The sequence below is a fragment of the Eulemur rufifrons genome, chromosome 19 (assembly GCF_041146395.1).
Source record: "Eulemur rufifrons isolate Redbay chromosome 19, OSU_ERuf_1, whole genome shotgun sequence".
NCBI lineage: Eukaryota > Metazoa > Chordata > Mammalia > Primates > Lemuridae > Eulemur > Eulemur rufifrons.
In genome coordinates, this window is record NC_091001.1 from 20,579,891 (window position 1) to 20,599,653 (window position 19,763).

General features: G+C 34.5%; 1 protein-coding gene across 1 annotated transcript in view; it reads left to right on the top strand.

The window, feature by feature from the left end:
• DHX15 (DEAH-box helicase 15) overlaps positions 1-19,763 on the top strand; it is a 54,915-nt gene that overhangs the window by 23,588 nt on the left and 11,564 nt on the right. Inside the window, exons 4-10 of the mRNA XM_069495267.1 lie at positions 2,770-2,929; positions 4,196-4,414; positions 10,395-10,562; positions 16,784-16,870; positions 17,845-17,994; positions 18,929-19,037; positions 19,568-19,759. Of these exons, the coding sequence (XP_069351368.1) occupies positions 2,770-2,929; positions 4,196-4,414; positions 10,395-10,562; positions 16,784-16,870; positions 17,845-17,994; positions 18,929-19,037; positions 19,568-19,759 (1,085 nt within the window). The remainder of the gene's footprint in view (positions 1-2,769; positions 2,930-4,195; positions 4,415-10,394; positions 10,563-16,783; positions 16,871-17,844; positions 17,995-18,928; positions 19,038-19,567; positions 19,760-19,763) is intronic.

Consider the following 19,763-nt stretch of genomic DNA (forward strand, 5'->3'; position numbering starts at 1 on the left):
TTGTGTTCCAAACTTCCCTCGCTTTTCATGTTATAAGGACCCTGGTCAGTGGATGTTGGCCTACCCTAAATCCAGGATGATCTCATCTGAAATTTTTTAACTTAATTACATCTACAAAGATGCTATTTCCAAATAACTTCACATTCATAGGTACCAGAGGTGAGGACTTGAGCATATTCTTCTTGGGGAACCTCTTTGCAATTATATGTGTAAACACAATGTACTCCTTTATCTGGGACTTTGATCAGAGTATGTTAGTATAGAGGGGGACCTAGGGTTGGGAATCCATATCTAGTCTTAGTAAGCTGTTTAACTGGTTTTGAGAATCTGGAAAAGTTAACTATTACTCAAGTTTTCTTCACTGGAAAAGAAACAGTTTTTTATCTTGAAACCTTCTAACTTTTAAAATGTCATTTTTCTCAAAATTCTTTATTGTACAAACAGCGAGCTTCCTGTATTAACTGGTGATGGAGGAAATAATTAACTAGCGTCTCATGGAATTGGATCACTGGGGGATGATCAAATTAACATTGAAACCGTTAGGAATTCTCTGGAAGGCAGAAGGTTTGAGTTTAGTTTACCATTTAACTTAGTACTTGCAATATGCATAGTTAATAAAGCTTGGAAATAACAGTTCCATTAATATATTTATTAATAGTAATATTTGTAGTCTGCCATTTGTGACATTTCTCCTTAGAAAAATTAAAAAGAATCATTGTTTGGTCAGCTCTGCTCCATATTGTTGTGGGTGTTTAAAGCTTGAGGAACGTGAGGAGGAAAAAGATCAGAGTGTCTTTTTGAATGAGTTTAAGAAGTTTTCAAATTAAAATCTGATATTTTATCAGTTACGTGACCTTTTTCTCATGTTTTTAATGTCCGAAGTTGGAATGTATCTTAAAACCTATGGAGGTCTTATAATTGGTGGCAGGTTAATGATTATCGTTTCCTGTGAGTGCTTGAACTTTATCTAGCTGTACTCATTGTTACTTCAGATAAGTAATGTGAGTTGTTGGGACTGAAAATACTGAGTTTATTTACCAATTAAAATGCCTTCAAAAATGTTACACTGGGATTCCATATTGAAATGAATAGTTATTGAATATCCAGAAAGGCTGGAACTTGGATCAGCAGGGGGTAAATTTGATAGTATTTGAGCAAATGTTGGAAGAGTAACCAATCCATATTTTTACCCTGCAAAACAACAAACAAGAGCCCCTATTCAAGCTAAGGAAGTTAGCCACAAGGGAATGAAACTGTACTAGGTGTCACTACTGAGATAATGTTCAAGAGGATTGCATACCTCATGTCTTACATATCTGAAGGCAGGTAAAATTGCCAAATGTCCTCAGATAGATGAGAGAAATATCAAAGCAGCTAGAGGCTGTAGTGTCACTGATGCACTGTGCTGAACTATGGTTAAGGAATTGCGTCATAATTTAATTGGCAGTGTTTTTTCTTTCATGTTCTTACAAAAAATTATCTTGTGGCTGATGCTGTTGTTGATCCCAGAAATGTGGTAGTTTATTTTTTTAAATATGACCATGGAAGAAGAAACAAAGTATATAAATGAATACATGTGGGTTTGTTTATCAAAAGTGTATTAAATTTAGAATTAAGTTTAGGTGAAATAAAGAGGATTCATTTCTTTCTGTTGTGTACTATCAATTTGTTGAACTTAATGCTCCAACAGATGGCATTAGCTAAAAATATCAAGTTGGTCCATGAAAAGATTAGCTTAGACTAATCATGAAAAGAACCAAAGTGGTGGTTATAAATGATGACTTCAGATTTTTATACTACTTTAAATCTGTAAATAAAATCATGGGTTTTAATTTAACTGAATGAGCTATGACTTCAGCATTTAAGGGCATACTGTGTTTTGTCCAGGTGCCAAACTGAGGTGAGTTGCTTTGTATTAGTGATAGCAGCAAGCAGAGTGGAATGGACAAGAAATGGCTGAGCCATACAGCATTCTGCAAACCACCTTTAATCTGATTGCCTCCATTTTTATCCGAGTCTGCATGGTACCTCTCCTGTGATGGCTGGATTCTATATTAGCTGCCTTCTTTTGAGCCATCCCTAAGCCTGGTTTCCCTCTCTTTTTGGTTCATTGATGAATCCGATATCATTTGCTTTTTATCTTCCTTTTATGTGTCAGCATTTCTATAGTGTTGATACTGCCGCTCAGTCCCACTGCCTTTATGAATGAATTTCTTTTGTGCTTCTTCAGGGTCATTTCATTGCCAGGGAGGGGAGCATGGTAGACTCACATTGTGTCAGCCCTTTTGAACCAGGAACCTGTTGTTAGCTTGTTAAGTAAGGAGTTGTTAAGGCTTTTTAAAAAATACACATTTGCATGAGGTGACATTTTAGTAATGTGATGTCATGAGGCAACTTAAAATCGTTTGTTTTGTTTTACAGGTTGAATGTTTTTATGTTTAAAAAATTTTATTAAGAAATTTATTTAAATGACAGATTTTGCTTTAGCATTTGTATGAAACTGTGTGATTATGATATTCCATAATCAGGAATATCTTGTTTTCTCAGTACATTTCAGTATTATACTTGTGATGTGTATCTTGTTTGATTATATACTCTTAGAAAATTTTCTTGAAGCTTAATTTTGTGATCGATCGTGAACTAATAATAGCACATTTGTTTTGGGCAGAAATTTATTTTTGACTTACCTAATGTGTTTGTATTTCATTTTTATGATAATGGAGTTTAGTTTTAAATGAACCTTGACCAACATGTTCTTTGTAAATATAGGTATATGACTGATGGGATGTTACTTCGTGAAGCTATGAATGATCCCCTCCTGGAGCGTTATGGTGTAATAATTCTTGATGAGGCTCATGAAAGGACACTGGCTACAGATATTCTCATGGGTGTTTTGAAGGAAGTTGTAAGACAGAGATCAGATTTAAAGGTGAAGTAATTTCATTTCTAACCTACTTTGCTGTATCTTTGTTTTAGACTTTATTTCTCCCACTTTTTAGTAATGTATTTTTAAGCCAGATCTCAATTTTTAACTCACCCAGATCTTTTATAATCTGATAACATATTTTTGTAACTGTGCTGCTCACCCTCCCCTTCATTAAGTACAGAGGTCTCCTTTTAGGGTCTAATCTTTGTCCCTCAGATCCATGTCCTTATCCCAGCACAAACACTGTACCCTTTATAACTCGTAATGATGGAGTATGGGTATAACTATACCCAGGACAAGCAGCTCCTTAGAAATGCAATTGCTTGCACTACTAGTGTCTTGGTTTTTAAGAGCTTAAAACTATTTCCTGACATTTTGGTTCCCCAAAGTTTATGAATTTCTCCTTTTTGCTTTGGTGTATGTGTGTGTATATACCATTCATTAGAATGTAGACTTATCTCTTGTTGGTATGTGTGTTATAGAAGGATTCTGTACCGGGCAGAAAGATTCTGGGTCTTTTTTAAAAACTGAGGTGTGAGCATGTTTTTGCTTATAAAAATTAAATTTATGCTTTAAAGTTTAATGAATTTTATATGTGCTATCATTATTTATTAAACTTCATGAGCTACCAAGGTTTTTAGGGAGAAACCCAATAGTAGAAATTAAGAATGCTAGTAAAATGTTTTATGGAGGAATCTTCTATTTAAGTAAACTTGTAATGGGTTATGTAATATACGATTTACACAGAGGGAAGGCGACTGCTCAGTTAGTGGCCCTGCACCTGAACAACATTTTGTTGCTGTGAGTTTCTGCAATATAGAATGATGCTTGTTTATTTTAGGAACTTCTCAAAAGTCATGCTCATTAAAGATAACTTGGAAAAAGGGAGAAAATTTATATCTGGTCTACTGATTTTATTTTATTTTTTTTGCATTTTCTTGTTTTTCCCTATATGTAAAGTTGTTTTAATAAATATAGCAGTAATCATACTATATGTTAATGTCTTTTACCAGTCATTTCACATACATAGTTTTATTAACTGTGGTTTGTAAGGTATTTCATGAAGAAAGATAATAGTATTGGATGTTAGGTTTATTTCTAATTTTTTAATGTAAATCACTTTGTGTAGCTGAGCCCTTCTGTATTTGATTTTTTTGTTTTTATTTCATAGGCTTCTTTATAACTGAGATATATATAAAACATATATTGCTGTACTTGAGACCATGTAAGAAGACAGACAGCTTCAAGTAATTTGTTGTTTTCTTTCAGGTTATAGTTATGAGTGCTACACTAGATGCAGGAAAATTCCAGATTTACTTTGATAACTGTCCTCTCTTAACTATTCCTGGGCGTACACATCCTGTTGAGATCTTTTACACTCCAGAACCAGAGAGAGATTATCTTGAAGCAGCAATTCGAACCGTGATCCAAATTCATATGTGTGAAGAGGAAGAGGGAGATCTTCTACTTTTCTTAACTGGTCAAGAGGTATTGTCATTATTTGCTTCATTATTAAGAATTTGGCATATATTAACCATATTTTTCTTATCCCAACAGTTTTCCTCAACCTGATTGTATTAATATGTAAAATATATAAGCTCTTTTATTTATATACTCTAGGAATACCTTTTTATACCTCCAGTGTTTGTGTTATAGATAGTTATCCTAAGAGTGTTAAATGCTTTTAGAATTTCAAGATTTAGCAATTGTAGTCTCAGCCTTGGAGAGGTCTGGGTTATAAGTGGTGTTTTGCTGAGGCATGAATTTGTATCACAGCTGGTTTTGAAATGAAGTTACCTTCATCAGTTATTTAGTTTGTGAATGAACTGGGCTGCCTATCCATCCTCAGAACACTTGTGTGTTTTGTTTTGTTGTCTTCCGTGTGCTCACTGAAGATTGGAGGGAATCACAAAATTTTCTTAGAACTTAACCTAATTTTTAGATATAAATTTTATTCTCAAATACAGCATTTTCTAAACTCATTTCCAACAGGGTCTAGGTGTGCTATGAAATGCTTGAGTGGCCAAGTAAATTTAGGAAAACTTATCTGGGTAAAACAAAATCTTTGGAAGCATTTTACTAAAGGATTTCTTAGAGTTTTGCTCTAATAGGCTTTGTGAATTTTGTAGAATGTGCTTCTGAAACGAATATACATGCAAAGCACTTAGAAAACTTGCAGATTTTGATTCATTAGGTCATGATGGGGCCTGAGATTCTGCATTTCTAATAAACATCTTGATAATGCTGGTACTCCTCAAGGGTTGAATGGCAAGATTCTAGAGCACAGAACTTTCTGTAATGCTGGAAGTATTCTGTATCTTCTGTTCACTAGGGTGGCCACTAACAAAATAGGGCTTTTGAGCATTGAAATGTTGCTACTATGAAGAAGGCCTAAATTTTTTATTTCACAGAATATTAAATAATTTAAATTTAAATAGCTACATGTGCTGATCCACCCCATTTTTGTTTTTTTACGACCCATTTAAGAGTTGCTTTTACATTTTAAGAGAGTTATAAATTTTAAAAAAATGCAACAGAGATAGTATATGAATGCAAAGCTTAAAATGTTGTGGCATCCTTTGCAATGAAAGATTGTCTTCTGCTCTGGAATATTTTTCCCCAAGTGTGGTCAGTACATTGCCTGCCTGAGAGAAGAGAATTTGTTAAAACAAGGTAGTTTCTTACCTCTGTTCCTGACTTGGTGAAACTGGTAAAATTTGGGAGTGAAATACAGAAATCTGCATCTTCAACAAGCTCCTTGGGCCATTTTTATATTTCCTTTATTTTAAGGGTTACTGTACCAGAGGAGTGTTGTGGCCAGTATGATGCCTGTGATACATTGATGACACCCTAAATTTTGGGAAATTGCCCTAGTCTCTCTCAGATATTAAAGATCTGCTGTGTGACTGCCTCCCTACACTGGAATGTGAACTCTTTGTGTTAGATTCTACAGGGGTGCTTGGTACATAATATTTGAGCAAATACTATTGCATTAACACTGTAAGCATCAAATAATTTTCTATCCTTAGATTTCTTCAGGATTGTCTTAATGATTTGTACCACATTGGCCATGATTTTCTTTCTGTAGAGCAGGATTTCTCAACCTCAGCACTATTTACCATGTGGGCTAGTTAATTCTGTGTGGTGAGGTACACTGTGCATTGTAGGCCATTGATCAGCCTCCCTAGCTTCTACCCATTAGATGCACTAACACTCCTTTCCCTGGTTATGACAACCAAAGGTGTTAGTAGACATTGCCAAATGTCCCCTCAGGGGGTGCAAAATTATTCCCAGTAAAGAAACATTCTTGTTCTTTGGGGAGATTGTTGCAAATTGTCTTCCTTTTTATCCATTTCAAATGGAAGAATTTTTATATATTTTGTAAGCAAGAGTACCAAATGCTTTTTTGATGGCATGTAAATGGCATTTATACTGTGATGCAGTATTGAGGCTGTTGAGATGCTCATTTTGTCCTCTTGTGTCTGGTCTCTATGGTTTCTCACTTCTTCCAAACTGCATAGTATATTTTCATTTTCTTAATGATTATTTAAAATTGTTAGTATATTCAGATAACCCAAGCAAATTGGAATTCTGTCAGAGATATCAGATGGCTGGCTTCATGGTAAGGACCTGAAAGGTTTTTCTCTGAGACAAGTTTTCCTTTCTTTTCTTTTTTTCTTTTTTTTTTCTTTCGAGACAGAATCTTGCTCTGTAGTGCCGTGGTGTCAGCCTAGCTCACAACAACCTAAAACTCAGATGATCCTCCTCAGCCTCCCAAGTAGCTGAGACTACAGGCATGCGCCAGGATGCCTGGCTAATTTTTTCTGTTTTTAGTAAAGATGGGGTCTTACTTTTGCTCAGTCTGGTCTCGAACTCCTGAGCTCAAGCAATGCTCCCCCCTTGGCCTCCCAGAGGAATACAGGGATAAGCCACCTCATCTGGCTGATCTTTTTGTAATTCATATTTTGGCAACTGAATGACATAGCTTGGGAAAGGAGGACGTAAACAGCATGGTTTACAGATGTGTGCTGGAGCATATGTCATTCATGTAATAAAGGGCCATGGTAGTTGTGAACTGTTTACATAATAGTGCTTCTGTAGACATTGTAGTTAATTTGGGAAGGAGAGAGACTGGTTTAAATTGGTGAAAGGTTGAGAAAGATTTGAATTCTAGAATGTTTTTAAGTTATTTTAATGCATAATATCTGGACCTAATGTTTAAAATGAAGTGCTGCCTCATAGTAAGTCCTTAGGGAAGCTACTCTACTGAATTAGGTAGGAGTGATTGTAATTGAAGTATCAATTGTTTTAAAAGTAGGTACTTGAAGATGCTGAAACCTTTCATTCCTTAGGCAACAAATTCTTTTATGTTTAGTTTTGTTTAGTAAAATATTTTTTTCAACATGCAGTGAGTTCATAGGTAAAGTCCAAATTAATGAGGTAACATATATTGATGCTTTGGGGACTAAAAGTCTTTCCTCAAATCAGAAATTCCTGAACTCTGTCTTAGTATTGCCGATGACTAACCAGATGACTGCTGCATGGAAAGTGAACCTTCCATTTCTTTCTCTACCTGTTTGTGTTTATATTCTGATGAATATAGATGAGTTTTGTGGCATTCTGAACTTTCAGTGTTGACTCTATGGAAGTTTGCTAAACTTCAAGGGGTAATTTTTATTGCAGAGTTTTAAAATTGAATTTAGAACCTTGTTTATATAAACACATTAACTAGTATGGGATTTTTCTTCTGTACTTTAGAGATGCCTTTATATCCCATGCACTTGTCAGTTTATTTTATCTCCATGCATGCTTAGCAGATTGGGTAGTCTAGTCCCTTCATTAAAGTTGGAATTTTCATCTTGAAATACTAGAATCATAAAGCAAATGTATGATTTGGGTACTTAATTTTTTAGTATGTGAAATCTGGATATTTCGTGACTTTTGACCATATAGTTGCCACTTGTTTATATGGTAAAGTTAACAGAGTTACAGATACTCTGGATGTTGGTAATTTAGTTTTGTATATATGTTCAAATTTTTTTTTTTTTTTAATTTGGAGAACTCTTAATTTTGTATTTGCATGCTAGCAGGGGGCATTCTAATCTAGATACAGCATTTCACAGTAATTTTTTTCTAAAAATATTTGTTTCATTTGTTATATTTTTTTTCTTTTGATGAATAGCATTCTACTTTCCTTTTTTAGAAACTTGATCTCAGGAGGCGAAACTATTAACATCAGATCCCTGGTAGCAATTTTCTGTGTCACAATTTTCAAGACAGATAACCTTATATTATTAAAGAAAACTGATAATCAAACTAGGTGGAAATAATTTTTTTATTCTTACGGTATTTAAGAACTTTGTGTTTAACATGGAAACAAAATTGCAATTGGATATAAAATCACTTAAATGAAAATTAATTTGATATAAAAATATAGAATAAATTTACCTAAAATTTGGTTCCCCCCCCATTTGTATCATTTTGTCTTTTGAACAAAAGGTAATTTGTTAATGAGGATAGCTTCTGATTGGGTTGTTCATTGGGTAGGCTGCCTAGAATATATTATAACGAGCTGTTTGACGTATTTTTGGGTTTAGTTGAAGTAATGCTTCAGTTAAATTTAGAACATATTTGCTGGCCATGCTCCCCTCCCCATTTTTAAATCTGTTTCCCACTCTAAAAATTCCACCACCCCCCCCATATGATGTTTTCTCCCGTTAAACTTTGATTTGAATGCAAATGCATTAGAATACAGTCATGTGCGCATAATGGCGTTTTGGTCTTCTGGTGGCAACAGTGCCATGGTCCCATAATGTTATAATTGAACTAAATATAGCCTTGTAACATCACAGCGCAACACATTACTCATCTGTTTGTAGTGATGCTGGTGTGAACAAACCTACTTTGCTGCCAGTTGTGAAAAGTACTGTATAGCACATGTAATTATGTATAGTACATGATGCTTGATAATGATAGTAAACGATAATATTACTTTATGTATTTACTATACTATCTTTTGTTATTTTAGAATATCTTCCCACTTACTAAAAAAAAGTTAATTGTGAAACAGCTTCAGGCAGGTATTCCAGAAGAAGGCCTTGTTATCATGGGAGATGACAGCTCCATGGAGACCTTCTAGTGGGACAAGATATGGAGGTGGTAGACAGTGATTTTGATGATCCTGACCCTATGTAGGCCTAGGCTAGTGTGTGTGTGTGTGTGTGTGTGTGTGTGTGTGTCTGTCTGTCTTAGCTTTTAACAAGAAAGAATAAGAACTAAAAAAAATTTTAAAAATAGGAAGACGCTTATGGAGTAAGTATATAAAGAAAGAAAATGTTTTTGTACAGTTTTATGTGTTTGTGTTTTAAGCTAAGTGTTATTACAAAAGAGCCAAACAGTTAAAAAAAAATTAATTTATAAAGTAAAAAAGTTACAGTAAGCTATGGATAATTTATCATGGAAGAAAGAAAAATACATTTTTTGTAAATTTAGTGTAGCCTAAGTGTACAGTGTTTATGAAGTCTGCAGTAGAGTACAGAGTGTCCTGGGTGTTCATATTCACTCACCACTCACCCAGAGCAATTTCCAGTCCTGCAAGCTCCATCCGTGCATGGCAAGTGCCCTATATAGGTATACAAATTGTTAACTTTTATTCCATATTTTTACTGTATGTTTTCTGTGTTTAGATACACAAATACTTACTATATTACAATTGCCTACAGTATTCAATACGGGAACGTGCTGTACAGGTTTGTAGCCTAGGAGCAATAGGCTGTACCATACATAACCTAAGTGTATAATGGACTGTACCATCTATCTAGGTTTGTGTAAGTATACTGATGTTTGCACAACAACAAAATTGTCTAACAACATACCTCTGTTGTTAGGCAGCATGTGACTACTTTTCTATGGTAGGAAAATTTTTGAAGCTGCTCATAAGATATTTGGTTTAGCCTAGTTCTTAAATACCTATGTTGATACTGTAAAGGTGTTTGTTCTCATTAGGCACAATGAAGCAAATCTGCCACATAATTGCATTAGTGATACGTGACATTAAAGCCTAATTGGCTTATTTAAAATGTCTGGCACATCAATTTCTTTTAGATTGTGAAAATTGAAAAGGTCATGAGTGCAGTAAAATATTCCTGGGTGAGAAATTTCAATTTTAGTATAATTTGTTGAGAATTAATTAGGAAATCTGACTATAAGAAAAGGGGGAAGGGGTGTGGAATGCAAATAAGGCAGTTACATATTCATTAGAATACAAAAATCAAACTTTCTTGGATTGTTGTGGAAATCTCGTTGAAATTGGCTAAATTTGTTTTGGTTACTAAATTGAAAATAGGGTATCCATGAAATGAAAGCAGATTGTATACAAGAAATAAGCCGCATAGAACTAAGATTATGATAAAAACTAGAATGTTTCAGTGTTTGGTTTTGTTTTTAGACTCAGACTTTTATTTTGTAGGAAATTGATGAAGCCTGTAAGAGAATAAAGCGTGAAGTTGATGATTTGGGGCCTGAAGTTGGTGACATTAAAATCATTCCATTGTACTCTACACTTCCACCTCAGCAGCAACAGCGCATTTTTGAACCTCCACCTCCAAAAAAACAGAATGGAGCAATTGGAAGAAAGGTACATTAGAAAGATTTTTTTATAAACATTTCATTAATACCAAAGGAATTGTTTTTTTGAAATACCAAATTATATTCAATTGTAAAGGACTATGTTTTGGGTGATTATGACCCGGATATATATAACAAAATAATCTGCATTTCAAAAGTGATAAAAGATGTGTTGTGGTGGGGTTCTGCATGTCTTTGACCCTAGAGTAAGAATATGTACTGCTTTTCCCCACCTTGGCAGTCCTCCTCAGCAAATGTAAGGTCAGTTAGGGCGGGTTTAGAAAAGGGGGACATTGGGCCAAGTGCTGTCTTTCTCCCATTAAATCATTTGGCAAAAAGCAAGCACTTCTTCCTTCAGTGCCTTGGCCTTCTGCCTAGAATTTTCTTTAAGACCTAACCAAATGTCATGCCTATAGGTGTGGAATGTTGACTCTGCAGACCTTTAATAACAGTAGCACTAATCATACTGCATAAATATATGGATTCCTTGAAGGCAGGAACTTTGTCTGGAACCTTTTGGTACTAATGTGTGCCCAGTTACAGAAAAGGGAATAAGGTTATTCCAGCCCTATCTCTGAGGCACTTTGTTGGTGGAATGGGAAGAGAGATGAGTACCAGTCTGAAATAGAGAAGCTAGGCCTTTATTTTTTAAGATTCGGGAGTTTTAACAGATTGTTTGAAAATAAGATTGCACTATTTTATTAAAAGATTTGAAAACCCCTAGAACAATGGAGTCAATTTGACTTTTAAGCCTAGCCATTTGTTAGGTTAGATAATAGAAGCATATTAATTTTGATAAGATTATTAATCTCTGATCCCAATGTTTTTTATTTTTTAAACTGGGTATAATTTATTATTTTCATCACGTTGGTTGGTAGATGATTATTTAGTATTAAGCTTAATGTATATGATGTACTACCATGCTCTCTCATGGTAGCTACTATAAATTTTTTCAGTTTATTGGTATAGAAAAAAGTCTTATCTTACCTAAGGTTTTACTCAACTTAAAATTACGTGTTAGTCAAAATCAGAATCCATTGCTTTCTTACATCTCTATTCAGGACTCACAACTTCTATTGCTGTTTTTTCCCAATCTTTTTGCTAATATTTTGGATGATTACCAAAAAATTACAAATTACAGAGAAACATTTAACTGTATCATGGCCAATTATTTTTTTACATGGCTGTATAAAACTTAAATGAACGGAGTATGTTTTTCAAATTGAGAGAATTTGCTGAATGCATATGCATACCAGCCTGTTGGAATATAAATTAATAGGAGATTAATAGGGAAAAAACATCAACTTCTGAGTTTTTCATAGATCATCAAACGTAGTAATTTTGACTTTAAAAAATAGTGTAATCATAGCTTCATTATGCTGAACTTTCAATTATTTTTTTGTCATAGTGCTATCTCCAGATCATGCTAAAACATTTTTTACGTGCTACTTTATGTGTATTATGGACTTAGTGGGAGAAAATGTGATGTGTTTCATTCAGTTAGTTATTGGACCTCTTGCTGGAAAATCATGTTATCTCCTGCCATGTATCAACATCATCTTAATGGTTGAGAAGAGCCCCTCCCTGGACGGATGATCCTGGGAGAATGAGGGAAGACTTCTTTGGCAGTTGGGTCATCATTCTCATTATGAGGAATAACAAAGCACAGATTAAAATTTTTCATTCAAGAGTAGCTGATAGAGGAGGACCTGCATAGCAAGTCATGTATATTTATTGATGGGCAGGTCAGCTGTCTGGTCTGAGATGGGGTTGTCAGCTGACACCTAGAGATAGCTGAAACATATTCTGGCCAGTCACTGGCTGGCCCAGTTAGAGCAAGAAGAAAGGACTGGGGGCATTGTGGGGAAGGAGATGACGTGAGAATTAAGGATATGTGAGGGAAAATGGGTAGGCACTAGAACAGGAAACTGTTTTCTATTGTTTGTTTGGTTTTGGTTTTTTTTGAATGCTTTTTTGTTTCTGTTTTTTACTCATAACAGCACATAAATGCTACACCTTTTATAATATCCTGTTTACCTTTACAAAATAAAGGCCCTAAGGGCCACTAATCAAACACTTACCACACCAGGTGCTAGAGTGGAGCTTTCATTCAAAAGTATTAACTGTCACACACAACAATGATACAGTTAATTAAAATTAAATAAGAACAGTTAGAGATTTACTCTCTGCTAGAGATTTACTCTCTGCTTCTGATTGTGAAAAACAAAATATGATTTGGTTTAATTTTTGTTATTTACTTTGTACTAGTATAAGGATAATAGCATAGAGCAGATATATAAAAATATTTGAAGTTATTGAACAAATAGAATATTTAATACAGTATTTTAAATTCCATCAAATTGTAATTCTGTATAACTTTATATTTGAGTACCTTTTGTAAGGCAGTGTTGTATTTGTTATCTCACTCTTCATTTGATTAATTTATGCAGAATAGATTTTTCAACTTGACTGTGGTAAAATGAACACAACTTTTTAGTGTTAAAGTTTTACAGTGTAGATTGTATATAAGGTTATGGTTTATGGGCATTTGTGTACTTAAGTAGCATTCATTTTACAAATAGTTACTATGTTCTTTTTATGTATACAAGTAATAGCACTAACGGTGAACTATTTCAAGTTTTTAACAACCAAGAAAGGTTCATATTGCTACATGTATTTATATGAGGGTAGATATTTTCATCTGCTTTGATAATTTCTGAAGTTTTTTTTAAGTATTTGATTAAGCTAAAAGCTGTAGTAGTTCTTTGTATGCATTAAAGTTTACTCTTCAGTAAAACTTTGCTGTGCATCTTTTGACTAAGACTTATAATTGCTGTTTTATAGATTTGGTGTCACTAAAATCCAGCAATGATTATTTGATTTAAAATAATCAGTTTTCATTAATTTTGTCCATACAAATAGCTATTTTTTTCTGTAGCTTAGCCTACAGTTTGCTGATTAATATGGTTCAGAGCATACTTGCTCAATAAAAAAGAGAAATGGCCCTTGTGGAGATGGTTCTATAGTTTTAAAGAGAGGCTTAATGATCCACCGTCTGAAGATTGCTAGTTTGGTGCTGCTGGATTGTTTACAAGCAAATAAGTTAATGTCCTTGAATTGGAGACTTCCACAGAGTTCCCTGGGGACTAAAAATCCAAACTAGTTTAATCTAAGTGCATTATTGTGCCCAAACAGTGTTCAAATAGGGCAATTCAGATACTCTGAGTTCTACCTCTTTAGAGTGAAATTATTGGACTAAATCATAGTGGGTCCTTTTGGAAGGCAGGTTATTGAGGGAGAAGTTTACTCTTAGCAATCTTGGCAATGATGCCAAACTTTTTACCATACGGTTTATTTTCTAGAATTGGGAATATTTACCTGAAATAGTTACTTAGTGAGGTTTGAATGCTTTTTAAATAAACACTTACTGCAAAGTTACAGTCTAGAAAATTTGTAACAGTTAAATAGATTCCTACTGATCATATGTATGTCCCTTTACAAATTCAGGATCATTTTGTCTCTTGGATGGTGTGCCATTTACATGCTTAGGGCTTGCCTCACTTAGCTGCTGGGGTTCCAGGGCAACATTTTTTTTTTTTTTTTTTTGAAACAGAGTCTCCCTTTGTTGTCTGGGCTAGTGTGAGTGCTGTGGCGTCAGCCTAGCTCACAGCAACCTCAAACTCCTGGGTTCAAGTGATCCTCCTGCCTCAGCCTCCTAAGTATCTGGGATTACAGGTGGAGCCACCGTGCCCAGCTCATTTTTTGTTTCTATTTTTAGTTGACTGGCTATTTTTTATTCTGTTTTTAGTAGAGACAGGGTCTCGCTCTTCCTCAGGCTGGTCTTGAAAGCCTGACCTCAAGCAATCCTCCCACCTTGGCCTTCCAGAGTGCTAGGATTACAGGCGTGAGCCATTGTGCCCATCCCAGGGCAACTTTTATCGTTTCATTTATTCGTTTGCATTATGTATGTGTATATGTTTATTTCGCCTTAGCTGTTTTTAGTCCTTGGGAAAACCCTAAAACTTCAAGCTTCTCTGAGGACTCATTTAACACTTACATTTGGGGGTTGACTTTTAGCTGGCAATACACTCTTTATCACTAATGACATGGGGCGTGCCTAGTTGGCACAATCACTTGATTTTTAAACTCTTGTAGAATCACACATCACTTCTTTATAAGTATTATAGAATTTGTCTCACACACAACCCCCAAACAAAACGTGTACACAAATGAAATTATTTTTTGGAGAAAAAGTTAACTTTTTAGGCACGTCTTTAAGAGTTGATCACATCAAAAAATTTTTATCACACGGCCTCTATTTTGTTTTAGAAGAAATATGACAAATTATTTTTCCCAAAATAACTTAAAAAAAAAAAAAAAGGGAAGGTAGTTTTCTCTACTGTCCTACGTATATTCAGAACCATGATTTTCACCCCAGAATTTCAGAAAACCAGAAGACCTCTTATATAATTATTAATATATAATTGGTTCTCTATAGTTTATAAGGCATTTCTACATCCATTTTATTCCCTACAGCTCTGTGTTAGCTAAACTAAGTAATAAGCCAGAGTCGTAAAAGGAAATTGAAGCTTGGAGGTATTAAAACCTTTCCACAGTTACTTAGCTACTGAGATTTGACTCCTGGCTCTGCCACCTACCCCTGAATTCATTGATCCTTCCACTATAAAAAACTGACTTTCTAGAAGAGTATTAATCTCAGGTTATACTTACTCAAGTCCACCTGTCAACTTTATATACCCTGTTTATGTTTGCTTCAGTTCTAATTATTGATTGTATGTGTTATCTCAGTGTCCTGTAGAATTTCAGTAGCATCATCAAACCACCTGTGGTTTCTTATCCTTTTGCTAGTTCTGTCTTTTCACATGACCAACAGCAAAATGAAATGTTTTGGGTTTTGACATGTAAATGATTCTGAAATACCCTATTAATAGATCCTTAGTAGTAAATTTTTAAACCTGCAAGGCTTCCTGCCAATGTCTTGGGACATCTCCTTAGTAGGTATGAAGTCAGAAAATGAAAATGTTAATATTATTTTAAATAAAACAGCTAATGGAACAAAAGCCTATGAGTTATTTAAGCTATTTTATTTATGAAAGAAAATGCTTTTAAAAAATAAAATAATAGGAATAAATATAAGTCCTTCCATATCTTATATGTGCCCATAGACATTCTTGCCCACATACACTGTTTAAGTTGAACTTTGTGATGCTAATGCTCTTTCCCTCTCTCTTGTGAGTAGATCTTACTTTACCTTCAAGAACTATTCTAAATGCTGTTTTCTTAGTAAAGCCTTGTCTTGTCTTCACCGTGGAAGTAAACCCTTTTTAAATCTCACAGTGAATTTTTGGTGTCATTTACCCTTTCTATCCATGCCTAATCTTCCCTTACAAACTGTAAAAGCTGTAAGCACAGACTGTTTCTCATTCATTTTCTGTGTCAACTGCTTACATACACAGACATCTCCAACTTAATGTTAGTAATCGGTTCCTGAAAATCAGATGTTCTAGGTAAAAATGCAAATGAAGAATCCCTATTTCCCATTGTTTTAAAAGGAAAAAATTATATGTAACATGTCATTTCCAGGTCCTTAACCAATTTCCTAAAACATGTCTAACATGTAGTTAAACATGCACATATAAAAATAAGCTGTCATACATATTAGTATTTAAATGCTTTAAACTTTGTTCAGTGTATGGTTCCTAACAGTTGCTTGTGTACAATAACATATTACCTATTATCCCTTTGAGACTGTACACTTACCAACACATTTACATTAGATCGTGATGATTTATCAATTCTTACTGGATTGTACCTTGAGTTTTTTTCCCTGGGGCATTTCTGAAAAATGGTGAATTGAGTTTCAGTGATATAAATATGAAGTTTTCCTTCGTAAATATTGCTTGGAAAAATTGAAAAATACACGTGTGGAAGTTTAGATATTAATTATAAGGGATGTTTTATCAGTGAGACATTCTGTAAGGTATGTTGTGTAGCTTTATAAGTATTTTTATTTTGATGCTATTCTTTTATTGCATAATCATCATGTAATGTGGTTGAGTGATAACTTGAAGTAATAGCTTTGTTGGGAAGGGAAGTAGTTTATTTACTGGTTTGAAGTTCCTTGTGTTAGTGAAAGTTAATAGCTAAACTTACTGTCATGTTAGTTTTACTTAATGTGTAACATAACTTGTATACTATATTTCTTAACAGGTAGTTGTGTCAACTAACATTGCAGAGACATCTTTGACGATAGATGGTGTGGTGTTTGTGATTGATCCTGGATTTGCAAAACAAAAGGTACCTGTTTTAGCGTGTTAGTTGAACACTTTATAAATCAGTGTTAGTTGCATGGTACTTACTGCCCATTTATTTAATGGCTAAAATTTATATTTCACAAATATTTTTCTATTTTCGTTTTCATTTTCAGATTTCTGGCATAGGAGCCTTTGTGTTCAGAAATTAAGGCAGTATTTTATGTTTAATCCTAGAGGCTTTTTTTTCTCCTCCCATTTAGGGTTGCTTTGGTTTCTTTGTTTCAGTATTGTGGTGGGGGATGTTTTGGCTTGTACATTCATTTAAGGACCATAGGTGAAGTAATAAAAGTACAGGATTATCATCCCTGCAGACCAGTCACTTACCCAACATTAGAGTTCCTACTATGTACTGGGCACACTATTTGAACAAAGGTACTGTGTTACTCCTCTATTTTAGCAGTGCTGATAACTAAAATACTGATGACTCAGTAAATACTCTAATTTATGTTTCAAACATCTTTTGGGTAAGTTGACTATATCTTGTAGGTATATCATGTTATTGATGGAAAATTTTCCTTTCAAACAGAAAGTACATGACTGACTTCTTTTAGACTAAGTTCAAAGTGTTTTTCTTGATGTCCACTCTGAACATCAGGTGTTGAAATTGCAGGTTTTTTTCAGGCAAAATCCTTCACTACCAGCATGTAAAGGTACAAGGTAAACGGATAGAACTGAAATTATTTTAAACTAGGAGCAGTGAAGATTACATACACCATCTGTGTGTTGGATAAGAAGTTTTTCATGTTAGCTTGAGTCTTTCAGAATGGTGGAGTCAGAATGTCTGAGAGAAAGTTAAGGCATGGGGTGATGAATTCTCTATTATTGTGGCAACATGATTTATGGTGGTCATCAATACTACTTTGTTTATTTTGGGATTTACTGTAGGCTTTGGGTACCTCTGAATCACAGTTTTTGTTTAACTGAAGAAATAATCTTGTGTTATTTCCATTCCAATAGGTATATAATCCTCGAATCAGGGTTGAGTCCCTTTTGGTGACAGCTATTAGTAAAGCTTCAGCCCAACAAAGGGCTGGTCGAGCTGGACGTACCAGACCTGGGAAATGCTTCAGACTTTACACAGAGAAAGCTTATAAAACAGAAATGCAGGTAAGGGGTATTACTGTGTTTTTCCTATGTGTTTGGAAGTTTAGGTTGAATTGTTAACCTAGAAAAGAAAATTGCTTCATTTACTTTATCTTCCCTTTTAAGACCAAAAGCTCCTTAGTTTTTTTCTGAGTGAGATTTATGGTATAATCTACCAATACAGTAGTACCCCCTTATCCACAGGGGTATGCGTTCCAAGACTCCCAGCCTGAAACCTCAGATAGTACAGAACTTTACATATACTATGCACATATTTCCTTTTCCTTTTTCGCAGTTTCACTGAGGATACATTCCTACTGTAGATCATAGTACAGTGTGTGATTCTCCCCTGCCCCTTGTTAAGTGGAGAGTTTTTCACCTTTTCACTTACAGGAAGTACTTCAAGGCTTCTCCTTGGCATTGGCATATGTGAATTGTCAGCATGGCTACTTTTGCGCTGTAGAGCAGTTACTAAAAAAAAAAAAATGAGGGTTACTTGAACACAAGTGCTGAGATACCATGACAGTGAGTTTAATATCCATTTTGGGCTGGATCAGGTGGGACTGAGTGAGATTTCATCACACTACTTGGAACAGTGTACAATGTGAAACTTACAAATTGTATATTTTCTGGAAATTTTAATCTAATATTTTCAGGTGTTGGTGGTGGGTAATTGAAACCTTGAATAAGGGGGACTACTGCACAACTTTTTTTCTTTTCTTTTTTTTTTAAACCGTTCTGAGTTGGGGTGGACAGCAGCAGAGGCTTTGAACACTAAAGATTGTTGGAGAAAAGTGTCTGATTTCTGTAGTCCACAAGTATTTTTCTCTCCTGAGTGTTATAGAAGTCGTGCCAAAGTAAATAGCTAAGGAGACAGGGAACAGATATGTTCTGTTTTCGGGAGCAAGGTGATTGAGCAATGTTTAACAACAAACACATGTTTTTGTTTTTTTGCTAGGATAACACCTATCCTGAGATTTTGCGTTCTAATTTAGGATCAGTTGTGTTACAGTTGAAGAAACTTGGTATTGATGATTTGGTGCATTTTGATTTTATGGATCCACCAGGTATGACTTAAGAAAGCACATTTTGTCAGCTCTTTTAACCAAAATGGACTTAACTATTTGTCTGCATCCTGTTCAATGTATGTATTAAATACATTTTGGCTTTTTCTTCCAGTATGCATCAACATAAGTGATCTTATATGATGGCATTAAAACTAAAAAGGATGACAGTTATATGAGCAAATAAGTTTTTTTCCTTCAGAATTTATTCTAAGTATTCAGTTTAATTGAATTATCTTCTGGTCATGAAAATGTGAGAATAAACTTTCTGATTTTTCTTTGGGAAAAATAGCTTGATAAACACATTGATGAATTAGCAATTACTTAAAATATTTAGAAAAAAGAAAGTTTTACCTACAAGAAAATCTTGCAATTTTGTATGATTCATTGTTTGCTAGAGTTATATAATTGGATTTGATGACAATTGAGTTTGGTCCATTGTAGAGTGAAAAATGAGATTGCTTATGATAGTACTTTGTCACATTTTTGCTTGCTTAAGGCAACTTGTCTAATAGATTGCCTTTTCCCCCTAGCTCCTGAAACTCTGATGAGAGCCCTAGAACTTTTGAATTATCTGGCTGCTTTAAATGATGATGGAGATCTTACTGAATTGGGATCCATGATGGCAGAGTTTCCTCTAGATCCACAGCTCGCTAAAATGGTTATTGCAAGTTGTGACTACAACTGTTCTAATGAGGTCCTATCTATTACTGCTATGTTGTCAGGTAA